We start from the raw sequence: 19,693 nt of genomic DNA on the forward strand, positions 1-19,693 counted from the left end.
TAGAACCATGATGTCCGTACACTGTACATTTACACAACGACCGGGTGGGAAACACTGTATTTTAAAGGGGTAGGGAGGGCGCAGTCCAAGATACTAATAAATCAACTAAATTTTCTTTCTTCCTTCTGCATCACGTGAAGTCTTATAGCCATCCTCCATAGCAAGCCATACAAGTCAAATGCTCCCTCAAAAACTTCGTTTTCGAATTATCGAGTCAAGTTTTCCATCGATTCCTTTCGACGAACAGTCTGCGCCGGAAGTGTCGCTCTAGCCCTCAGTAGACCCAGACGACACTCTTGGCATGGCATGCTGGGAGAATGGGTAAAAGAGCTCACCTAGTTAACCGTACTCGATGCACACGGGGATGAAGACGAGGAAAGAAAGGGCAAAGAGGTCAGACTTCCTCCTTGACTTCGATAACTACATCATGGTCGTCTCAGCGGCTCGGATAAGTGGGCAAATTGGCGAATTTTCTGTGGAATCTCACATCGATCGAGTGTCTCCAGAGCCATGGATGCCGGCACAGCCATCAGCACTGCTGACGTGGCCTGGAGAGACTTCGATGAAGCGCGTTGAGGCGAGGGATGCAGTTCCTGTAGCGTTTGCTTTGCCGAGACCACGAAATGCGCTGTAACCGAGACTGCAGGCGACGCTATCTGTATATCGACATTGGCTTGGTAGTTTATTATTGTGAATAAGAAAAAAAAACTAATTTGTTCCATTTTTATTATAATTATTTTTAAATTTCCAGATGGCTCAGCAGTATTTCTTCAAAGCCTTGGATATCACAGCTGGCTTTAAAAATGCTTGAAGAAACTGTCAAGAACCTACCATTTACTTTAGCATTATAGTTGATGGAATGACGAATGGAAAACATCTGGACTGGGATCCCAAAATCCCCCCAAAAAGTGGTCAGGCTTGTAATCTTGGAGCAGGATTCCTAGATAACATATCACCTGTTACAGCGGTTGTTGTGGCAACGGCATAAGGTCTGACAGGTCGTCTGAAGGTGCCATTGGCTTATTTTTTAAGTTAATGGAGTATCTGCTGAGGTACAAGCACAGCTGTTGTGATCATGCTTTTCTTTCTTTTATGATGCCAGGGTATTAATATCGGTTTTGTTTGAAAAAATTGAGAGACACACTTAACAGACTGTATTATTTAAACACCATCAAGAGCTGTTAGTTATTGTTCTGGGAATAGAGTGTCAATAACTAAGTTTAATGTTTACATTTTGCATTTTGGTAACAGTGTTTTTTTTTAATTTATTTATTTTTTTGGTGCTCTTTACTCTGAAATCCTAATGCTTTTTTACAATGCCTTTAGCCTCTTTGATAAAGATATGCCAGGATGTCTTCTTTAACACCTGCAACTTAATTTTAAGAAAACTTTTAATTAAAGCTGTTTCAACATCGTTTACAGAGATAAAGGTATAAGTAGTCGTTTATCATGCTTTGTTGTCAACAATGTTTAGAAGCAGGCTTATGTAGCTTGTTTAGAGCTTGCCAGGGAATTATTGGGATTACATTCTTTTACTATTATGTTTTGTAACAACTGGAAACAGGATCTAATGCATTGCTAATGATAAATCCAACACTTAAAGTATTGGTTTTTAGGAATTTTCATTTATCTAAAACAATTTCTTAATAATTACTAAGTATATTTGTGTGCGTGTGGTGTGCGTGTTACTATTCTACAACAAAACTTACTGTACAGGAAGAAGAATGCGAAAAGAACACTTTTCTTTCATTTTTTATGAATGTACACACCAACATTATGAATTATGAATGAACACAAAATATTCTCACACTTATTTTCATTACAAAAAACGAAATGCTTCGTTGGTATCATGTGACCACCCACACAAACACATTATCACACTAAGCGATGAATGCGATGCAAACATCCAGCATGTCTATTGTAATCTTTCCAGTCTTAGTTCTTCTTTAAACATAAACGTGGGAAAGGCAAGTGAATTCCACACCCAGTAGAACCTTGTGATATATATATAGGTCATAGTCTATGTTTCGGTAGCCACTACACCTGACTCACTGGGCCTCGTTCTGGCTTCAAGATGGCACTTAGGTGAATGAGGGCCATGAGCGGAGGGAACCTTGACATTTTCCACTTTTGCTTGACAGGCCTGGCGAGACCTTTTCATTCTCTTGTTTACAGCCGTGTTCGCAAGTGGCGGAAACGGAAATAAAGTGGTAATGGTATTGGAATTCAATTTCAGACGAATCCCTGCGCGTGTAAAAACTTTTATCATTGTTATTATTTAGGGCAGTGCAGTACGGGCCTCAATGGTCTCTCTTTGAGCTCGGCCATCAAATCTCGCGCTTACTTCAAGCGAAAGGAAATAAAGGAGAAGGAAGAAGAAGATAGGCCAAATCAATAGCACTGCCAACCCAAATGAGCACTTATACGATCGACAGCCAACAGCAAAGAAAAAAGAAGAAGAAAATCGAACTCCAACGCCGCCAAGAACCCTGGGATACAACAGACGCCATGTCTGGTCGCATACCTGCTGGTATCGATTCATGCTCTTGATGTTCCGCTGGGGCAAAGGTCACGAGGTCAGAATGGGGAGCCAATGTTTTCGTGTGACCTCATCGAGTAATTGCTGCTTCGCAGATAGGTAGCCTTGGTGAACTATTTTTTGTTATTATCAGGGATCGCCGACAATTATGAGCGAAAGTTTTTAAGTTATAATTATAACGAAGACCTTGTATCCATAGAGACAAGTTGTTTAATCCTCAGTAGTCAGACAAGAGTGTTGTTTATTCCTTACGAGTTTTAAAAAGAATGTTAAAAATCGTGGTCAGTCATTAAAAGCAAGAACTATGGCCTTCCATCAAAACAAAAATATTTTTTTAAATCTTGGTGTGTATTCAGGCCACAGGATTGAGTTACATCCTGTCTTTAACCTTTTGTGCAAGTAATACAAAAAAGATAGAATTAAATGCTTACTGTAAGAAAAGAGACAAAAGTCTGTGGAATTCAGCTGTCAATCGACAATGAGTCAAAAAATGTATAACAAGGATATAAAGATATACAAAAATTTATAAAAACGATGTAGACAAAAAATTATAAATGAGTAACAGCATGCGCGAGCTTCTTTCTTTCGTTGAACTATGTGCGAATACATTCAGGATATTCGATCATTCCTATACACGTGTGTGTGTGTGTAGTGTAATGTATTTGTATTCATGTAGATACAATGTCTTACAATAATATGCACAAGACCAAATCCATTCAAGAGGACACAAAGGAAACACTTACAATGTTGAAACTTGCAACAGACAGTCGCCACGTAAGCATGTGCAAGTACGCTGCCGAGAAATTAATTAAAGTTATTAAAATTATAATTCCATTTGAAATACTGAAATATATATACTGTTTAACGTCTTATAAGAAAAACTAAAGTCCTTGTCACATTTGTCCGTAACACAGATCCTATCACAGTAAACTACCCAAGAAGTTCTTGGCTAAACCCGAGTTTCCGGGCCAGCAAGATGGACTTGGTGCCGGCGTCAGTGAAGCGGAAGTGAGGTCATCGCGCTGTTTCTTGGTAAACTGTGTGTCGTGCTCCTGCAGAACATCGAGCAGCAGCTCCACCAAGCGAGCCTGACGAAACAGCTGAAGTTCAAGGGACATCACCTGAACATGCAGAGAGACCTGTTGCTTTTGTGCTTAGTTCACTGGAAAGTCTACAAACACTCACCAGTGATAGCAAATTTACATAATAGATCCTCTCACCTCACAGCAGACTCTATAAGCTTTACCAAAAAAAAAATAGGAGAAATATCTCCTACCACATTCGCACATGAATGCGCAAGCGCACGCACACATACACACGAGTGCAAACATCATGCCATGACACAGTCAAGAATGAAGGGAATAGTTGTCCTGAATCTCTGACGAAGGCCAATGCCAGAAAAATAAGAAGGGATATCCAAGGATAGTCTTTTAACCTGATGCCTATTTTTTTCGTTTCAAGATTATCTCCCTGATCTTTATTGCCTTTTGTCGTTGTTTTTCTTGTTCGTTTTTCTTTTTCATTCATCATGTAATTCATCCGAAAAAAAGCAGTTGTCCGTGTACTATAAGAATGGGCAAATACGAATGCGTTCATCCACGATGATATCAGGAGCTGACTTCTTTGCACCAAGGCTCGGGGACATGCGCGTGTTTTTGCTAGACCGAGGAGCACGTGCTGGTGTAAGGGACATCACTAGCACGCACCCCGCGTTAGTCACGTTGTAGTCCTATTCCTCACCCATCCGCCAAAGTGCTGGTGGTGTGTGCTGAAGGAGGGAATCGTGTTATGAAATTATAATTCTTGCGTAGACAAAAAGTACTTGCTTTTATTCCTTTTCTATTCTCTACATCCGTTTGTACATCCATTGGCCGAGGGTGCGCCTCTTCTTATCCTCCGATGCGAAACGACACACCATTCAATCACGAACTTGTATTACTGGACTGCTGGCAGACGATTTTTTTTTTCAGTTAACTACTAAAACGAGGCATGCGACTACAAAACTTCCGGTTAAGTCACATTATTTTTTTAGGCTCGCCGAGACTAACAGTGGAGAACTGTTAGAGGCTAAGCGTTGGTCTCGGCAGACAGACAGCAGTCCACCTAAACACCTCCATGATTCAATGAAGTACAGAGCCGTCTTCCCAGATACTTGCATGCGCGGAAATTCTGTTTGCATCAAAACTAAGTTGAGAAAAATCTTGTGAAACATCTGCCCAAAAGTGGATTATCCTTGATTGTCAAGCGTGCCCACTTCTCATATTGCTATCATAATCATACACCTTGTAACTAAACAATCTACCTTAGCCTGAAGGCGGTCACCCGTTGCTCGATGGCTGGTGTCTGCAGCACAGAAAAATAACATGTTAGTGTCCATATCACTGGGTGAGCTTAATTAACCAATCAAAACCTCTGCTTATCACAGGCCACATACTGTTCCACAATAAATCTTCACTTTGGCAAAGGGATGAACTTATCCACTTTAGCTATGTCCTTAAAGATAATGCGGATTACCTTGGCCCCTGTTACTGACACCGTGGGTACCCGTGTCATCGTTACCCTGCCCGGCGGACTTCTTGTCGGTCTGCTTCTTCTCCCACAGACGAAGCTGCAGTCAATGAAACAAGAGCTAAGGACGATAAAACGTGTCATTCCACGGTTTTGTTTGTTTTTGAAAGGTTTTTTTTTTCTTTATTTTATTTTATTTTATTTTGCAACTTCATTATTCGATGAGCCTTCAATGGGAAATAACATTATTAAATATATGGATGATGATGGATAATGATGATGATGACTGAGCGATGCTAATCATAAAGAATCTACGTACCAGCGCGCTTGATTTCTCGACCTTCAGCTTGCGGACATGAAGTTTTAGTTTTTCGTTTTCACCTGGAAAAGAAATATTTTAACAAATGTGCAGGAAACAAGATCTGACAAGCATGAGATAAGCTGCAAGATAATAACGTCAACGTAGAACCACGTACGCTTCACGTTCCACGCCTCCCTGATGGCGTCCTCGCGCTTGGTGGTCAGGTCCCGCCGAATGGTCTGCCAGGTCAGCTCCCGCTCCTTGATGCTCTCCTCCAGCCTCTTGTTCTCCTCGCGGCTGCTCGTCATTTCCGCCTTCAAAGCAACCAGCAGTCCTGGCGCAACACGTAGGATGTCAGAGTTTGTAGGATGCCGACAGGAAGTTTATAATTTTATAACTTGTTGACAAAACCACCCTAAGACCCTGTTAACTCTTTTTTCAATGTATGAAAAGCAAAGCTTCAAACACTACTCCACAAAAAGGACTAGGGGTGAAAAGATAACAGCTGCAGACAAAAGGAAAGAAAGTAAGACAAAATGTCGAGGAAAACATCCTGGCTTGTCTACGGGAATGAAGTCTTCAGCTGTGTGTGTTAGTGTACTCAGTAAAGCACATACTTTTCTTGTTGTCAAGCTTGGACTTCAGTCGATCTCTGTCTTCTTTGAGGCGCTCGACGTCAGTTCTCGCTCTCGTTATTTCTCGCTCGAGTGACGCCACTTCCGACTGCAGCTTTTGGTTTTCATTCTCCACTTCCGTTTTGATGGCTGAAAAGGGAAAGAGCACAGACTTCTATACTCTGTGTAGAAAACCATAATTAAGAGGAGGAGGAGGAGGACGAGACGACGACGACAACGACGACGACGCTGACGATTCCTTACCTGACGCACGTGCCAGATCTTCCCTACAGTGACAGAACTCTGCTTCTTTGCGAGCCAAGTCTATTTCGCACCTCTCACGTGCGATGACAGCGCGAGACAACTCTTCCCTCGCACGTGCAAGCTCCTGGTCCATCGTGCTGGTGTGCACCTGTACCTTCTTCGCCTCCGTCTCTTCTGAGCTGGCTTCAGGAAGTGATGACTCAGGTGCTAAAAGCAAACCAAGATATATTAAAATCTCATTACAATTCAAGTGAAAAACGAAACGATCCACAACAGACGTAAGCATAAAAAATCGGGGAAAAAAAACTTTTGACCGGTATCATATTATATTACCAAAACTATTAGTTTTTCACCAAAATGCTCCTTTAAGGGGATAGAAAATTTGTGGCGCAAAAGGTACTTTCGATTTTGAGCCAGCCAGAAAAACTAAATATTTCTGAGCAAAGGTCATAGAACAGTGAAACTGAATACAGGTCTTGATGTCCTACATCCCAAACCTGTCATCAACCTTGTCCTTCATAGCATTAAAACAATTTCCAAACGATACCACTCGTTTCCCCACACTTCACACAAATTATCCACACAGTCATCTAGGTCTGTGGAGCTGACAACTAGCTTTTCTTGAGACTCGTCCTCCAAAGAGTAAACAAGATATATTTACCGATGTCACATGCTTCAGCAGCAGGCTGTCTTGTTTTTCCCTTTCTCGCTTTTTTAAAGAAAGAGGCCATACCTGCAGGGAAGATTGAAAACAAATAATGTGCTTGCGGTTCTAGCCGACATCAACGAAAGCCAACAGACAATGTCCTGGGCAAGGAAGTCATTTCAAATAAATAATTCAAACAACTGACTTTAAAACAACGAACGATCACAATAACAGCTCCAAGTTTTCTTTTTTCGACGATGCAGCTGAAAGAGAAATTAAAATAAAAAATGTAAATATTCCTAGAAGGTTGCTGTGCATTTATTGTTTTATTAGTATTTTGTTGTATTTGTTTGGAATAGGTGGCTGCGATGGAAATGGCTGTGCGTGCACGCCAGTAAAAAAGCAAGGGGAAATAAATTCCCCGTTCCAGAATGGTGAAGCTTATAATAAATCCATGTTACGAATCACAGGTCAAACCCGGTAGCATTACCTTATTGGGTACCTGTAGTACATTTATATTTCTCCTATATTTATTTGAACAGACAAGATCAGAAATCCAGAGATACCTTTCACAGCTACAGGAATGTTGTACTTGCCATCTTTGACAAGCATGTCTGGTGATGTGCTTGTGGCACCCAGCTTCTCAGATTTCGCAGAAACATTCATGCTGACTGCCAAGGTCTGTGTTTGCTCCAGAGTATGTTTATTTTTTTATGTTTGCTTTCCCCATTCTGTTTTTTTTTTATTTTTTATTTTTTTTTTTTTTGATTGTTTTTTTTATTGGATTTTTTTCCCCCGGTGGCAACAAATGGTAAAATTACTAACAGAAGAAAATGCGAGAAACCTTTACCAAGCAGAAGGAATGTGGACAGCTCGTAATGTGAGATGGTATTAATGACACAGTGTCAAAGAACGAAAAAGAATGCGAGGAAAAACGAGAAGAAAACGAGTGAGTTTCGCGCGAAACACCGTGTACCCGTTGCGAACACGAGCTAAGGGTCATAAAGAGAAAGCAAGAGTTCAACTATTTCGCTACTCTGACGCCTAGAATGAACGAACTTGACTAAAATGAAACGACAGTTCGAAAATACAACTTGATCCACAAGAGCAATTCAAGATAGTGCTCGCACTAGAAAATACACACTTAAACATATTGAAAATCACAACTGGACGAGTAAGCAGATTTTTAAAAAATCAACCATGGCTAACCACATACTGTAAACAAACAAAACTAGTCAAGTTAATGAATCACTTACCTGTACAACCACCCCTTATTCATCTGAATAAAAAGCGAAGCACAATTTTACACCATTTTATACCCCGTTATAGGAGGAACCCTCCAGTTGTGCCTCTTAGAGTTTTTTTTTTTCTTTCTTTCAATCGACAATTGCTTTCTCGCAACTTAATATAAAAATAACGGTTGTCACAGGGCCGGTGAAATCGTCATGGCAGCCAGAAGGTACCTGAGAGAAGGGACAGGTGAGAGGCAACGGAACGTAGAATATACGCATGCGCACTCCGCAAAGATCGTAACAGCGAGTGTAACGGGGTGGTGGGGTGGAGAAAGGAAGAATGAGAAGTCTGAAGATCTGCATCTCAACGATAGCATCGATTTTTTTTTTTTTTTTTTTTTTGAAGACGCTCAAGATTCATGGAGCATGCCGGGCTTCTTGTTTACTCTCCAAGTTCACGTGACCCCGCTCCCTTTTCCCTGCCTCATCCCGTGTGCTGCGTCGGAGAGTGAATAATGGATGAGCAAGTGTATACGAGAGCCGAGGGCCCACAGCGCAGGCGCGTGTACTGGCCAACTGTACCACACCCGTGAGCACGAGCAGTGTGTTTTTTTTTTTTTTTTTCTTGTTTGTGTTTTTTATAAGTCCTTGTCGCCTCACGGTCCTTCAAACTCCCATCCCACCTCTTCACCCACAGAACACTTCAAGTTGGCCGTTGACTCATTCTCGTACACTTAACGATGGCCGTTTCACGTGTTTTGTCCACTAATACCCCTACTTCCGAGCTCTAAATTTAACATGCTGACTTAAAAAAATTATTATTTTTTTTAACGTAATTGCTGATGGACAAAGAGTCATATCTGGATTTCAGAGTATAACACTGGAGCAGGCACTATAAAGCGTAATGGTTATGCAGTCTGCCTATCTTCAAGCATAAAGTTAATTGCTGGTCGATGGCTTTCTGGGCCAGCACCCGGAAGAAACTCTCCCTGCATTCCAGACAATGACATTAAATGTTAGCAGACTAGGGCCTGCGGGAAAGTATTGTCGTCATGCGACCTTTGGTCACTCTTTGATATGGTCAGAATAATTACAGAAATCCCCGATGTTTAGCGGGAATTGCACTATGGTACTAAGCAGCATCCACGAAGTCTGGACACCATAACTTCGAAGACGAGTTCCCTTGACCTGGCAGGGACAACGACTTACCCCTGCTTCGTGAATACGGTCCCAGGAAGATAATACGGGGAACAAAACAATCATGTCGCTGCAGACATAAATGGCGGAGTTATATAGCTATCGTGAAATGTCAGCTTCGCTATGTGAATATCCCAGCCCTCAACCCAATGTCATTAACTTTCATAGTGTCACCCATACCGAGCATATTGGTTGGCGAGACTTCAAACCCTGTCTTCACACTGGCTGAATTGACCTTCCACTGCTGGCCTTTGTAAGACCGATTTGTACCCAGAAACATTCTGCATTGTGAGCTGCTCGCATTTTACTGCTCTCCACCGCTTTTTTTGCACGAACATTAGATTATTAGACGCTGTACTTTGATTACGGATGCCATCTTGACGGTCGCCCATGCTAAAACTCCTGCATTTGCCTCATTCCTTCATAAACCTTCTTGTACTCCTACTATGGACAGAACAAAGGGGAGACAAAAGCCAGAATACAAGCAAATACATTAATAATGAATCACCATATCATCACAACACACTAACAGGAAAATCATTGAAAAAGTCGAATAAAAATAAAATACTGAATGCAAACAATTTTATAAGAGTTATTTATGATTGATATTTTTGTCCAAGAATATTCATACTTATAAATTCTGAATTGATTGCTCATGACAGAAGAAACAAACATAGGGTTAGGTCAGGGGTGCCCTACCTACGGCCAGCTCATTTTAACCAGCCAAAGCATAATTTCATTTTTAACTTCATGATTCTGGCAAAAACTGCCATTTTCTGGCCCGCGAGATTTTATGTCATGTCCAGTGCAGGCCTCCGGCGAGAAAAGGTTGGGCACCACTGGGTTAGGTGATTTAGATTTGCACCATCATGGTACACCATGAGACAGAAGGAAAACAATTTCAAATCAGATTCTTAATGCCCACAAATACAATCACAAGAAACCAATAATAAGTAGGGCCCAAAATAATATGACAATAAAGTCATACGCATGTAGAGATGCAATGTCTTGGATAACTGAACTCAGAAAGGAAAATAGGATCTGTTTAGGATGTTTTAATCAAGAAAATGCTGCTCCATTAAAATGACTAGTGGGAAAATTATAATCGGCATTCTTTGCTGACATCTTTACACAGCAACGACATTCCAACTTTCAAGAAAATATTTGTAAGCTATCCAAAAATCAATGAAAGCCCACAATCTTCATTCTTACAGAAACGGGACCATTATCAAGAAAATATATATACATGTATATGTAAGAATCAAGATAAGAATTTAAGACATCACAACAGGAAGCTCAAAAATCAAGCATATTCTCTGAAAATATACAAAGATTTGCATTGTGTTTTTGATTTCAATGACCATATATTTGAAAAATATATAAATCTTAATAATGCTGCTAAATAATATGCTTATTTTGTTATAAAGCACCACCAAAAACTGCTCTATTCACTGAAGATTACAGCAGATTCCAGAAGTGGACAGATAAATGTTATGATGGCCGACTGTGAGACCAAGCTGGCAGTCATCAGCTGATTGTACATTCCTCATTATTTTACTTTCGTGGTCAGACCAGCAGAAATACAATGGCGTCCACCATCCACGAACACCAGCTGACCAGTGATGAAACGAGCCATGTCTGAAGCAAGGAAAGCGATGGTGTTGGCAACATCGTCAGGTTGTCCAACTCCCCCAAGGGGATGTTTAGCTCCCTGAATCTCCAAAAACTGTTGAGAAATATTGTTGTTGTTATTTTTTTTTTAAAGAAGACACACAGTCATCAACACTCTGCAGCATTGTATTTATAATCGCTATTCAAGATAGTTCAAATATTGATAACCTATGACTTAATTCTAAGCATAAGGAAGTATACAAACAAAAATAGTTATGGAATGCACACAACCCAATACCTGTGCAAAAATATGCACATGTTCAGATGCATGCATATTTGCACATGTATGGAATGATTGGATAATACATTTTTAAAATTATGTATTTTATTTCTTTGTAGAAAATGAGTAAAAATTCTCATTAGTGTATCTTAATAAATATCTTCATTGTCATATTCAGGATTCAGGTTGTGAGTAAGACTCCATAGAAGATGCTAACATCATGCTGCAAAAATATCAATGCAACAACATGGCACTATGATCTATCAGTTTTGATAGCCCTGCATGTTGAAAATACCATGATTTTTCTAGTGACCAATTTAAAAGATTGGATCATGCTTAAATGGCTCATCTTCATTGTGTGAAAGCATACCTTTGCATATTCTTCATCATTAAGACCAAGCCCACGTCTTGCAAGCAAGCTGACCACTGTCCCAGGACTGTCAACACAAACATTGTGCAAGCTGTTTGTATCTTACTCACAGATCTATTAAACAGTACATTATTTTAAGATATGAGACTTAAGGTCAACAACAGTGGCTGTCATCATAAGTTGGAAACTGTTACATGTGAAGAATTATAATATTTTTAATATTAACTCTTCAACAAAAAAGAAAAAATGCAATTTAGGAAACAAATCCCCCACCCCTGAACTTTAAGCTAAAAGGTGCACAAAATCGATCAAAATTTGTTGAAATGTAACATAAATATTTGCTACCAAGAGTATGTTGGTGGTATGTAATGTAAATGTCAGTTTTAAAGATTTAGGTTGACAAGAATAAGAAAATGTTGACTCACTTGACAGAATTGACACGCACTCCCTGAGGTGCTACCTCTGTAGACAGAAGGCATGAAGTTTCAAGATTTGTTTTCAGACAATGAAAATGGAAACACAATTTTTCTAGGTTTTTCACTGGCACCCCTACAATCATATGCTGAATCATTTTCACTAAGCATCTGGCACACAAAACAACTCTATTCACACTATTTTCCTGTCTAATTACTTTTGGTTTTGCTCAATAATGTACTTTAATATGGTAATAGATTTTTTTATGGTCTTAGATATCACACGCTCATGTTGATAACAGGTAATGTACAATAAACTTTGTCTTTAAAGATTTGCAAGAGTGACTTTTTTTCCCAAATGGCCAGGATGAGCTTAGAAAAAGATTAGATATTAATTTTGAGGATCTGGACAGAGAACACCTTTCTGTTCTCAAGATACAAACCTATAAACTTCACTATGCACAGAAAGAGGTCAAAATACTGACATCATGACGATTATGCTTATCCCAGCCAATGGGAGCTGAGACCATTTGTTAATTAGGCATATCAGTAGAGATTCCTGATGTCATAAGTTTGACCTCTTTCTGTGGTGATGCTTGTAGTCTTGCACGTCTATAACTCACACTCAAAAAGATGGAGCTGGTGTTCATCCAGACTTTGGGAAACCACAAACAGCATCTTGTACTGGGTTGAGCTTAACTTAGTGATATGAAGGTCTGTACTCTTGTAGAACTTTGAAAATGTCATTATGGTTTCCTAAATGAGCACGTCTCACCTAATGCCAGACACTGTGTGAACATGTCCAAGGCTGCCTTACTCATGCAGTATACTCCAACTTCTGGCATCTGAATGTATGCAAGAACATGCATGAACCACAGGAGGAGAAGAATGACAAAAGTGACATATCTCAGTGACTTCAATATTTCTTTGAAACAAATTATTTTTCTAAAGTTTAACAAAATCCAAACTTTGAACAAGCTCCATCCATAAAATGCATCAACAAAGTACTACCAAACTGTCTTGAGATTTAAAAAATTTTAACTGCATGAAAACAGATACCTATCCCTTTGTTTTCTTTTTCATAAAAATAAAACAAGACTTATGGTCAGATAGGAAGTTAGATAAAAAAGAATTCAGACGGATCCCTATGCCTGGGTATTAAGAAATACTAGAATTGAGTGATTTGGACTTGCGTATTCAGACTCTTCAAAATGGTTAATGACAAGGGCAAAGCGCCCATAGAGGTTAATGTCACCTTATTTTATATATGCCCCTGTGGGACCCCGGGGTATGCTTGCCTAGCAAGCATTGCAAGAATAGGGTCCCTGCCATCCAGCCAGGCATGTCGTAAGAGGCGACTAAGGTGGACACCTCACCTAGAGGTAAAATAGGTTGTGGTAGGGCTAACAACCCCACCATGTAAAAAAAATCCTGTTACAGAAACTAAAACCAGAGAACTCGTCACAGATGGCGAAGGTAATGAAGCACACCAGGAGACTGGACTAATGACGGACGACAGCCAAACCCGAAGGGAGCTGGCGCCCCGACAGCGGATTTACTGAAGCCGAGGCAGAAGTTGAGGGTGGGGTGCTGGAACGTCCAGACCTTGTACCAGACTGGCAGGATGCTCCAATTAGTCAAGGAGTTTGACAACTACAACTTGGACATCCTGGGAGTCAGTGAGGTCAGATGGACCGGCACGGGAAAAGAGGAGACTAGCGTCAGGACATACCATCTTGTTCTCAGGAAGATCAGACGCTCAGCACTCTGAAGGAGTAGCTCTACTCCTCAACAAGAAAACGGAAAAGGCACTGCTGGAATGGAAGCCTTATGGACCCAGGCTTTTGAGAGCAAGATTCCATTCCAAGTACACCAAGCTGACAGTGCTAGCCTGCTATGGCACCAACAAATGACTCTGAGGCAGAAGACAAGGATGCTTTTTACGATCAGCTCCAGGCAGCCTCAGAAAGCGTTCCAGCCCACGACATGTTGCTCATCATCGGCGATCTCAATGCCAAGGTGGGAAGTGACAACACCTGCAGGGAGCATGTCATGGGCAAACATGGAATCGGAAGCATCAATGACAACGGAGAGAGACTGGCAGACTTTTGTGAAGAAAACAACCTACTGATTGGAGGCACACTCTTCCCACACAAAGACATCCACAAGGCAACATGGACATCACCAGATGGGATCACAAAGAACCAGATAGACCATGTCATCATCAACCGAAAATGGAGGAGCTCACTTCAAGATGTTAGAGCCTACAGAGGAGCAGACATTGCAGTGACCACACTCTTGTGATAGCCACAGTTTCTCTGAAGCTGCGTCGATCACGAGGAAAACAGGCACGTCAGCAGAGAGTGGACTCCGGCAAACTAAAAAATCCAGCCACCGAAAGGGCCTTTGCTATGGAAGTAAAGAACAGGTTCCAGGCACTAGGAGACCAACAGAGATGACCTTAGACGACTTCAATCGAGTCTTACAGGAATCAGGAGAGAAAATACTGGCTTCCAACGGAAAAAGAAAGAACAGTGGATCAGAGAAGAGACATGGAAGAAGATAGAAGAGAGAAAGTCAGCCAAACAAAGAATCAACAGCACCAGATCTGAACGCCTGAAGGAACAACACAGACAAAGATATACAAAACTGAACAAAGAGGTAAAGAGGATGACAAGAACTGACAAAAGATATCACATAGAGAAACTGGCAGATGAAGCAGAAAATGCAGCAAGTAAAAATGACCTGAAGACACTGTACAAGATAAACAAACAGCTAAACAACGGGTTTAAGAACAGTGATTGCCAGTGAAAGACGTGAACGGTAATGTCGTCGAGGGAGAGGCAGGAAAACTACAGCGCTGGAGGGAGCATTTTGAGTCAGTTCTGAACAGACCAGATCCCCTCAGCTTGCAGACATCCAGCCAGCAGCTATAGACCTTGACATCTGCACAGACCCACCAAGCCTGGAAGAAGTGACAGCAGCAGTCAAGACAATGAAGAGCGGCAAAGCACCAGGGGCAGATGGAATAACAGCAGAGATGTTGAAAGCAGACGTGAATGTGACAGCTCCAAGCTGACTGAAATCTTCAGGCAAATTTGGGAATCAGGGCAGGTCCCTGTTGCGTGGAAGACAGGGCTCATCTTCAAGTTACCCAAGAAAGGAGATCTTGGAGACTGCAATAATTGGAGGGGCATAACACTTCTTTCCCTCACCAGCAAGGTCTTCAGCAATATTGTTTTGTCAAGACTGACGGCAACTCTTGAGAAAGACCTCCGACCACAGCAAGCAGGATTTCGCCCTGGGCGATCCTGCTCCGAACACATCTTCATTCTGCGACAGATTCTGGAGCAGAGCAACGAATGGAACACACCGCTGTACATCAATTTCATCGACCTGGAGAAGGCTTTTGAGTCCTTATGGAAGATCCTGAGGCATTACGGAGTCCCTGCAAAACTTGTTCAGGTCATTGCAATGCTGTACAGCGATTTCAAATCCCAGGTTGTCTGTGACACGGAGCTCACAGACCCCTTCAACGTCAGTACCGGGGTGAAGCAGGGCTGCATTCTGTCGCCGTTCCTCTTCATCCTGGCCATGGACTGGATCATGAAGACTTCCACCGACAGCGAGAGGAGAGGGCTCAGATGGACCATGACTATGACAGCAACAACAGCACTGGAAGACTTGGACTTTGCTGATGACATTGCCCTGCTGTCACACCGCCACCAAGACATGCAGGAAAAAACAAAGGCCTTCTCAGAAACAGCTGGAAACCTTGGCTTGAAGGTCAGCACAAAAAAGACTAACAGTATGAGAGTGAACGCCAGAGTCCAAGACAGCATCAAACTAAATGGAGAAGAGATTGAGGAAGTTGACAGTTTCACCTATCTTGGGTCCAAAATGTCAAACACTGGGGATGCGGAGGTGGAGATTCGAGCCCGACTGGTGAAAGCCAGTCAGGCCTTTGCCTCACTCAGGAGCACATGGAAGGCAAAAAACATCAGCCAGAAGATCAAGCTGAGAATCTTCAAGTCAAATGTGATCAGCACCCTCCTTTACGGATCAGAATCTTGGAAGATGACCAAAACCATCAGTAACAAGCTTGACGTCTTCCAAAACAGATGCCTCAGGCGCATACTTAACATCTTTTGGCCAAACACCATCACCAACGAAGAACTCCACCGAAGAAGTGAAACCGAGTCCATCACCACGCAGGTTCAACGAAGGCGTTGGCGATGGATTGGACATGTGCTCCGCCAGCAGACAGCAGACCTTTCCAGAGTCGCCCTACGATGGACTCCAGACGGCCGAAGAAAACGAGGCCGCCCAAAGGAAACTTGGAGAAGAACAGTGGAAAGGGAGATGAAAGGAAAGGGCTGGACATGGGGTCACCTAGAGCGTGTTTCAGCCGATCGACATCGGTGGCGGACTCTGGTTGAGGCCTTATGTGCAACCTGATGCACAAAGAGGAATAGATAGATAGATTTTATATATGGGTCAGCTATGAAAAGCTTTGACAGCCTAAACTATCTAGACTGTTTTATAAGATATTTCTTTTTATCTTGTTTCTTGGCATTATTGAAACTAACTTTAAACAGATGCAAAGCAGACTACATACAGATCTTTGTCCACATATGCTGGAAACATTGACAATGGTTCCTGTCAGAAGAAAATAATAAAAACAAAACATCAAGACTGTCATTACTAAGTTGGTAAACTGCAAATCCTTAAAATGATATCAAGAAAGCAGAAAGCCTACATTTAACCTCATTAAACTTTGCTTACCATGGATCAAAGATGCCGAAAATATGCAATTAAACATACAAACAAACACACATATCAGTCACATGCATGTGTATATGCACATGTGCACACATACTGCTATTTACCTTTGGTTTTTATAAGGTGTGGAATTGCAATTTGTGAGAGAAGGAAAACTGCTTTCATATTAACATTCATCATGTCATCATACTGATCTGATGTTGTGTCAAGGAGCCTGGTGTAGTGGATAGTACCTGCATTATTCACCTGTGAAACATTTACTTATACATATTGACATGCACATGTGCACACACCTGGGGACACTCTCAAACAAAATCTTGCACAAAATCATCATTATCATACATTATCTCTTTACCTTGAACATTATCTTTGTTTTAATGAAGGTAATACAGTGTTGAGAGAGATACAGAAAACAAAGAAAAAATCTAACAAGATAGCATTCATATGCATTAATAGCTGCTCACATACTACTGACCTGATGACAAGCTTTGTTACTTTTAGTTATTAATTTTTTTAATGCTAGTACCAAAATGATCATAATTTCTTGTCACAGATTTCTTTGTGTAAACACTCACTAGATTTTCTCGAAATATGCACACTTTGCTAATAACATCAGCCCATATGTTATTATAACAATGAAAAAAACAAACCAATCTGCTACTTCTCAAGTCCAATTCTCAGAAAACTAAAGAAAAGAGAGCCAACATACCAAGATATCAATGCGACCAAAGGTCTCTACAGTTCTGTCAACAATGCTCTGAAGTACAGATGAATTGCGCGTGTCTCCAGTCACAGTAATTATCTGAAACAGCAGCTTAATTACAAACAGCACTTCTCCAAGATATTCATTTAGGAACTGTGACAACTGTTGCCTTAACTTCTATCCTTATAGGGAGTGGTCATAACCAGTTGTGCTTTACTCTAAAGTAACTGCTTTCTGTCCAAGGTTCTTTTGGGCTTGGACCTGAAACACTCCCACCCTCAACCTATTACATGTATATGGCATCTGATTTATCAGGGGAGGTAGAAAAGCAGCAACTCCTATGTGCTTTGCCCTATCTGTGGTGAAACACTTTTAGTTGACTGTCTCTATAACATTCAGGCTAAAAGACTCTTACCATTACCATTTACTTTATAGGAGAGATACAAGATAAGTATCTACATGCAAGCATGACTTTTATGTGCTATACAACTAAAAACTGTTTAGTTATGAGATTGCAAAATGCAGTAATGAACTAACTTGCAACTATAACAGCAAAAGGCTACAACAAACACATCTAATGCAGCTGCTCTATGAAGGACACAATATTTCCAACAAGTTTACAACAGAATAGTTGAACCTTGTCAGCTGGACAGCCAGTGGCCACACATTTCTGCACTACAGCAGCCAGTCTGTCTTCATCACGACCTGTCAGGGTCAGCAGACACCCATATCTAGCAAACATCAGGGCTGTACCCTCGCCAATACCAGCGCTAGCACCTGCCACAACCATGAAGAATGTTTTTATTACCTCTGAAGTTTAATTAGAAGTATTGACCAAAAAAAAAATCTCTCACAGGTTTTCTATCTTTAAGGGATCTTAATTAGTGTGTCCATGGTGTAATTCATCCATCTTAAAATATATCTCATATATTGGGACAGAATCACATTCTGTTAATACCTGTATCTTTGTGTCAATAATAATAAACGCAAAATTTGTAAAGCGCATACTCACACTCCTAAGGAGCATGCTCTTAGCGCTTAAGAACAAGAACAAAACACGGACAGCATGCGAGGGACATGAAAAACAAATAACGTATGAACTATAAAAGAATCAACAACTGTACTAAGCGAATTTCTAATCTTAATACAAATAATCTTTCTGGACGTCTAGCTATTCTCCATTGCATGTCATACTTAAAATCAGGTAATACCGTGTAAATACGCCGCCATTCCGTTGTATATCATGCTTACCTGTAATGATTGCAACTTTCCCTCTCAAGGATTCCATCTTCGCCTTAATTTGCCAGTAGGGTCCGCAACACGACCTTTGCTCTTTCAAAAGTTTTTACCTTCACTAAAATGGCGATAAAAAAAGTACTAAAAATAATATTGCCGCCTGTGGCGTAAAAAACAACACTTTAAATTAACCACATCTCAAAATATACTTTAAAATAGTCAATCTGCGATCGTGTGTATAATGAAGGTTCTCAACCTTTTACTTGTGACGCCCCCCTTAGCCAGCAATGTAAGCGAATTTCACTAATACCGGTATAAGAAACTTTCTAAAAATGACCACCTTCGCGCCCCTTTGTAAGCACGTCGCGCCCCACCGTTTGAGAACCGATGGTATGATGTATAGTTTACTGGATTACAGTGTATATGGTAGAGACAACAGAGAAAGGGGGAAAATAAATCGATCTACGTCACGTTGTGTCCAATAATTAACCCTCGATCATCCAGCTCTTACATCGTTTGACTTCCACCCCAGTTAGTGATATATATATACACACGCATGTTCCATTACAGCAAGTGATCAAAGATATTACGAGTGAAACCCAAACAACCATTAAAGATAGATAGCCTTTAGAACTTTGTTGTGGCACTTAATTATACCTAAATACTCAAAAATATTTACAACTCTCGTTATTCCAATTCACAAGCAGAGCGGCCTACAGCCGTGTGTGACGAGTCGGCTTGTATGACATTCTCACGTGCATGTCTGTCAGTGTGTTTGTGCGTTCTATGATTTAAAAAATAATTTATGTTGAAATCTAGATTGAATAATGTGACACTGCATGCCAACAGATACTTCTGCGTCCAAAAAAAAAAAACAAAAAAAACCCCAGAATTGATAGCAGCGTTTTCCTTTCTTTGTGTGTGGATGAATGAGTTTCGAGGTAGTCATTTAGAATAACTAATTTACAAAGATACAAAGGATTCAGAAATAAAGTAT

General features: G+C 40.8%; 2 protein-coding genes across 4 annotated transcripts; both read right to left on the minus strand.

The window, feature by feature from the left end:
• Window positions 1-1,749: 1,749 nt before the first annotated feature.
• Window positions 1,750-9,472, minus strand: LOC112574676 (ELKS/Rab6-interacting/CAST family member 1-like). Its single transcript, XM_025255897.1, has 9 exons — window positions 8,129-9,472; window positions 6,888-6,959; window positions 6,227-6,433; window positions 5,966-6,112; window positions 5,524-5,682; window positions 5,367-5,428; window positions 5,054-5,147; window positions 4,842-4,882; window positions 1,750-3,660 (listed from the first exon to the last, which is right to left on the minus strand). The coding sequence occupies exons 2-9, from the start codon at window positions 6,955-6,957 to the stop codon at window positions 3,460-3,462; spliced, it is 981 nt and encodes a 326-aa protein (XP_025111682.1). The 5' UTR covers window positions 6,958-6,959; window positions 8,129-9,472; the 3' UTR covers window positions 1,750-3,459.
• Window positions 9,473-9,866: 394 nt separating this feature from the next.
• On the minus strand, window positions 9,867-19,521 carry LOC112574679 (uncharacterized oxidoreductase MexAM1_META1p0182-like). Of its 3 annotated transcripts, none has more exons than XM_025255904.1 (10): window positions 19,376-19,521; window positions 18,712-18,814; window positions 18,098-18,237; window positions 17,467-17,559; window positions 16,865-17,003; window positions 16,594-16,634; window positions 12,751-12,820; window positions 11,988-12,024; window positions 11,563-11,629; window positions 9,867-11,027 (listed from the first exon to the last, which is right to left on the minus strand). In XM_025255904.1, the coding sequence occupies exons 2-10, from the start codon at window positions 18,746-18,748 to the stop codon at window positions 10,851-10,853; spliced, it is 801 nt and encodes a 266-aa protein (XP_025111689.1). In that variant the 5' UTR covers window positions 18,749-18,814; window positions 19,376-19,521; the 3' UTR covers window positions 9,867-10,850. The 3 variants fall into 3 exon arrangements, with proteins under 3 accessions (XP_025111689.1, XP_025111690.1, XP_025111691.1); XM_025255905.1 differs by lacking the exon at window positions 19,376-19,521 and adding an exon at window positions 18,953-18,971; XM_025255906.1 differs by lacking the exon at window positions 19,376-19,521 and having other exon boundaries at window positions 9,867-10,765; window positions 10,811-11,027; window positions 18,712-18,957.
• Window positions 19,522-19,693: the final 172 nt, after the last annotated feature.

This window comes from Pomacea canaliculata, linkage group LG11 (genome assembly GCF_003073045.1).
Source record: "Pomacea canaliculata isolate SZHN2017 linkage group LG11, ASM307304v1, whole genome shotgun sequence".
In the NCBI taxonomy this organism is placed as follows: Eukaryota; Metazoa; Mollusca; class Gastropoda; order Architaenioglossa; family Ampullariidae; genus Pomacea; species Pomacea canaliculata.

Coding starts and splice junctions, on each gene's coding strand:
- LOC112574676 (XM_025255897.1), bottom strand. CDS start 6,957: ATGGCCTCTTTCTTTAAAAAAGCGAGAAAGGGAAAAACAAGACAGCCT. Junction 5,148..5,366: donor TCGAGAAATCAAGCGCGCTG/GTACGTAGATTC, acceptor CATTGACTGCAG/CTTCGTCTGTGGGAGAAGAA. Junction 3,661..4,841: donor GTGACCGCCTTCAGGCTAAG/GTAGATTGTTTA, acceptor CTGCATGTTCAG/GTGATGTCCCTTGAACTTCA.
- LOC112574679 (XM_025255904.1), bottom strand. CDS start 18,748: ATGGAATCCTTGAGAGGGAAAGTTGCAATCATTACAG. Junction 16,635..16,864: donor ACACCTTATAAAAACCAAAG/GTAAATAGCAGT, acceptor TTCTTCTGACAG/GAACCATTGTCAATGTTTCC. Junction 12,821..16,593: donor GCATATGTGGACAAAGATCT/GTATGTAGTCTG, acceptor GCATACATTCAG/ATGCCAGAAGTTGGAGTATA.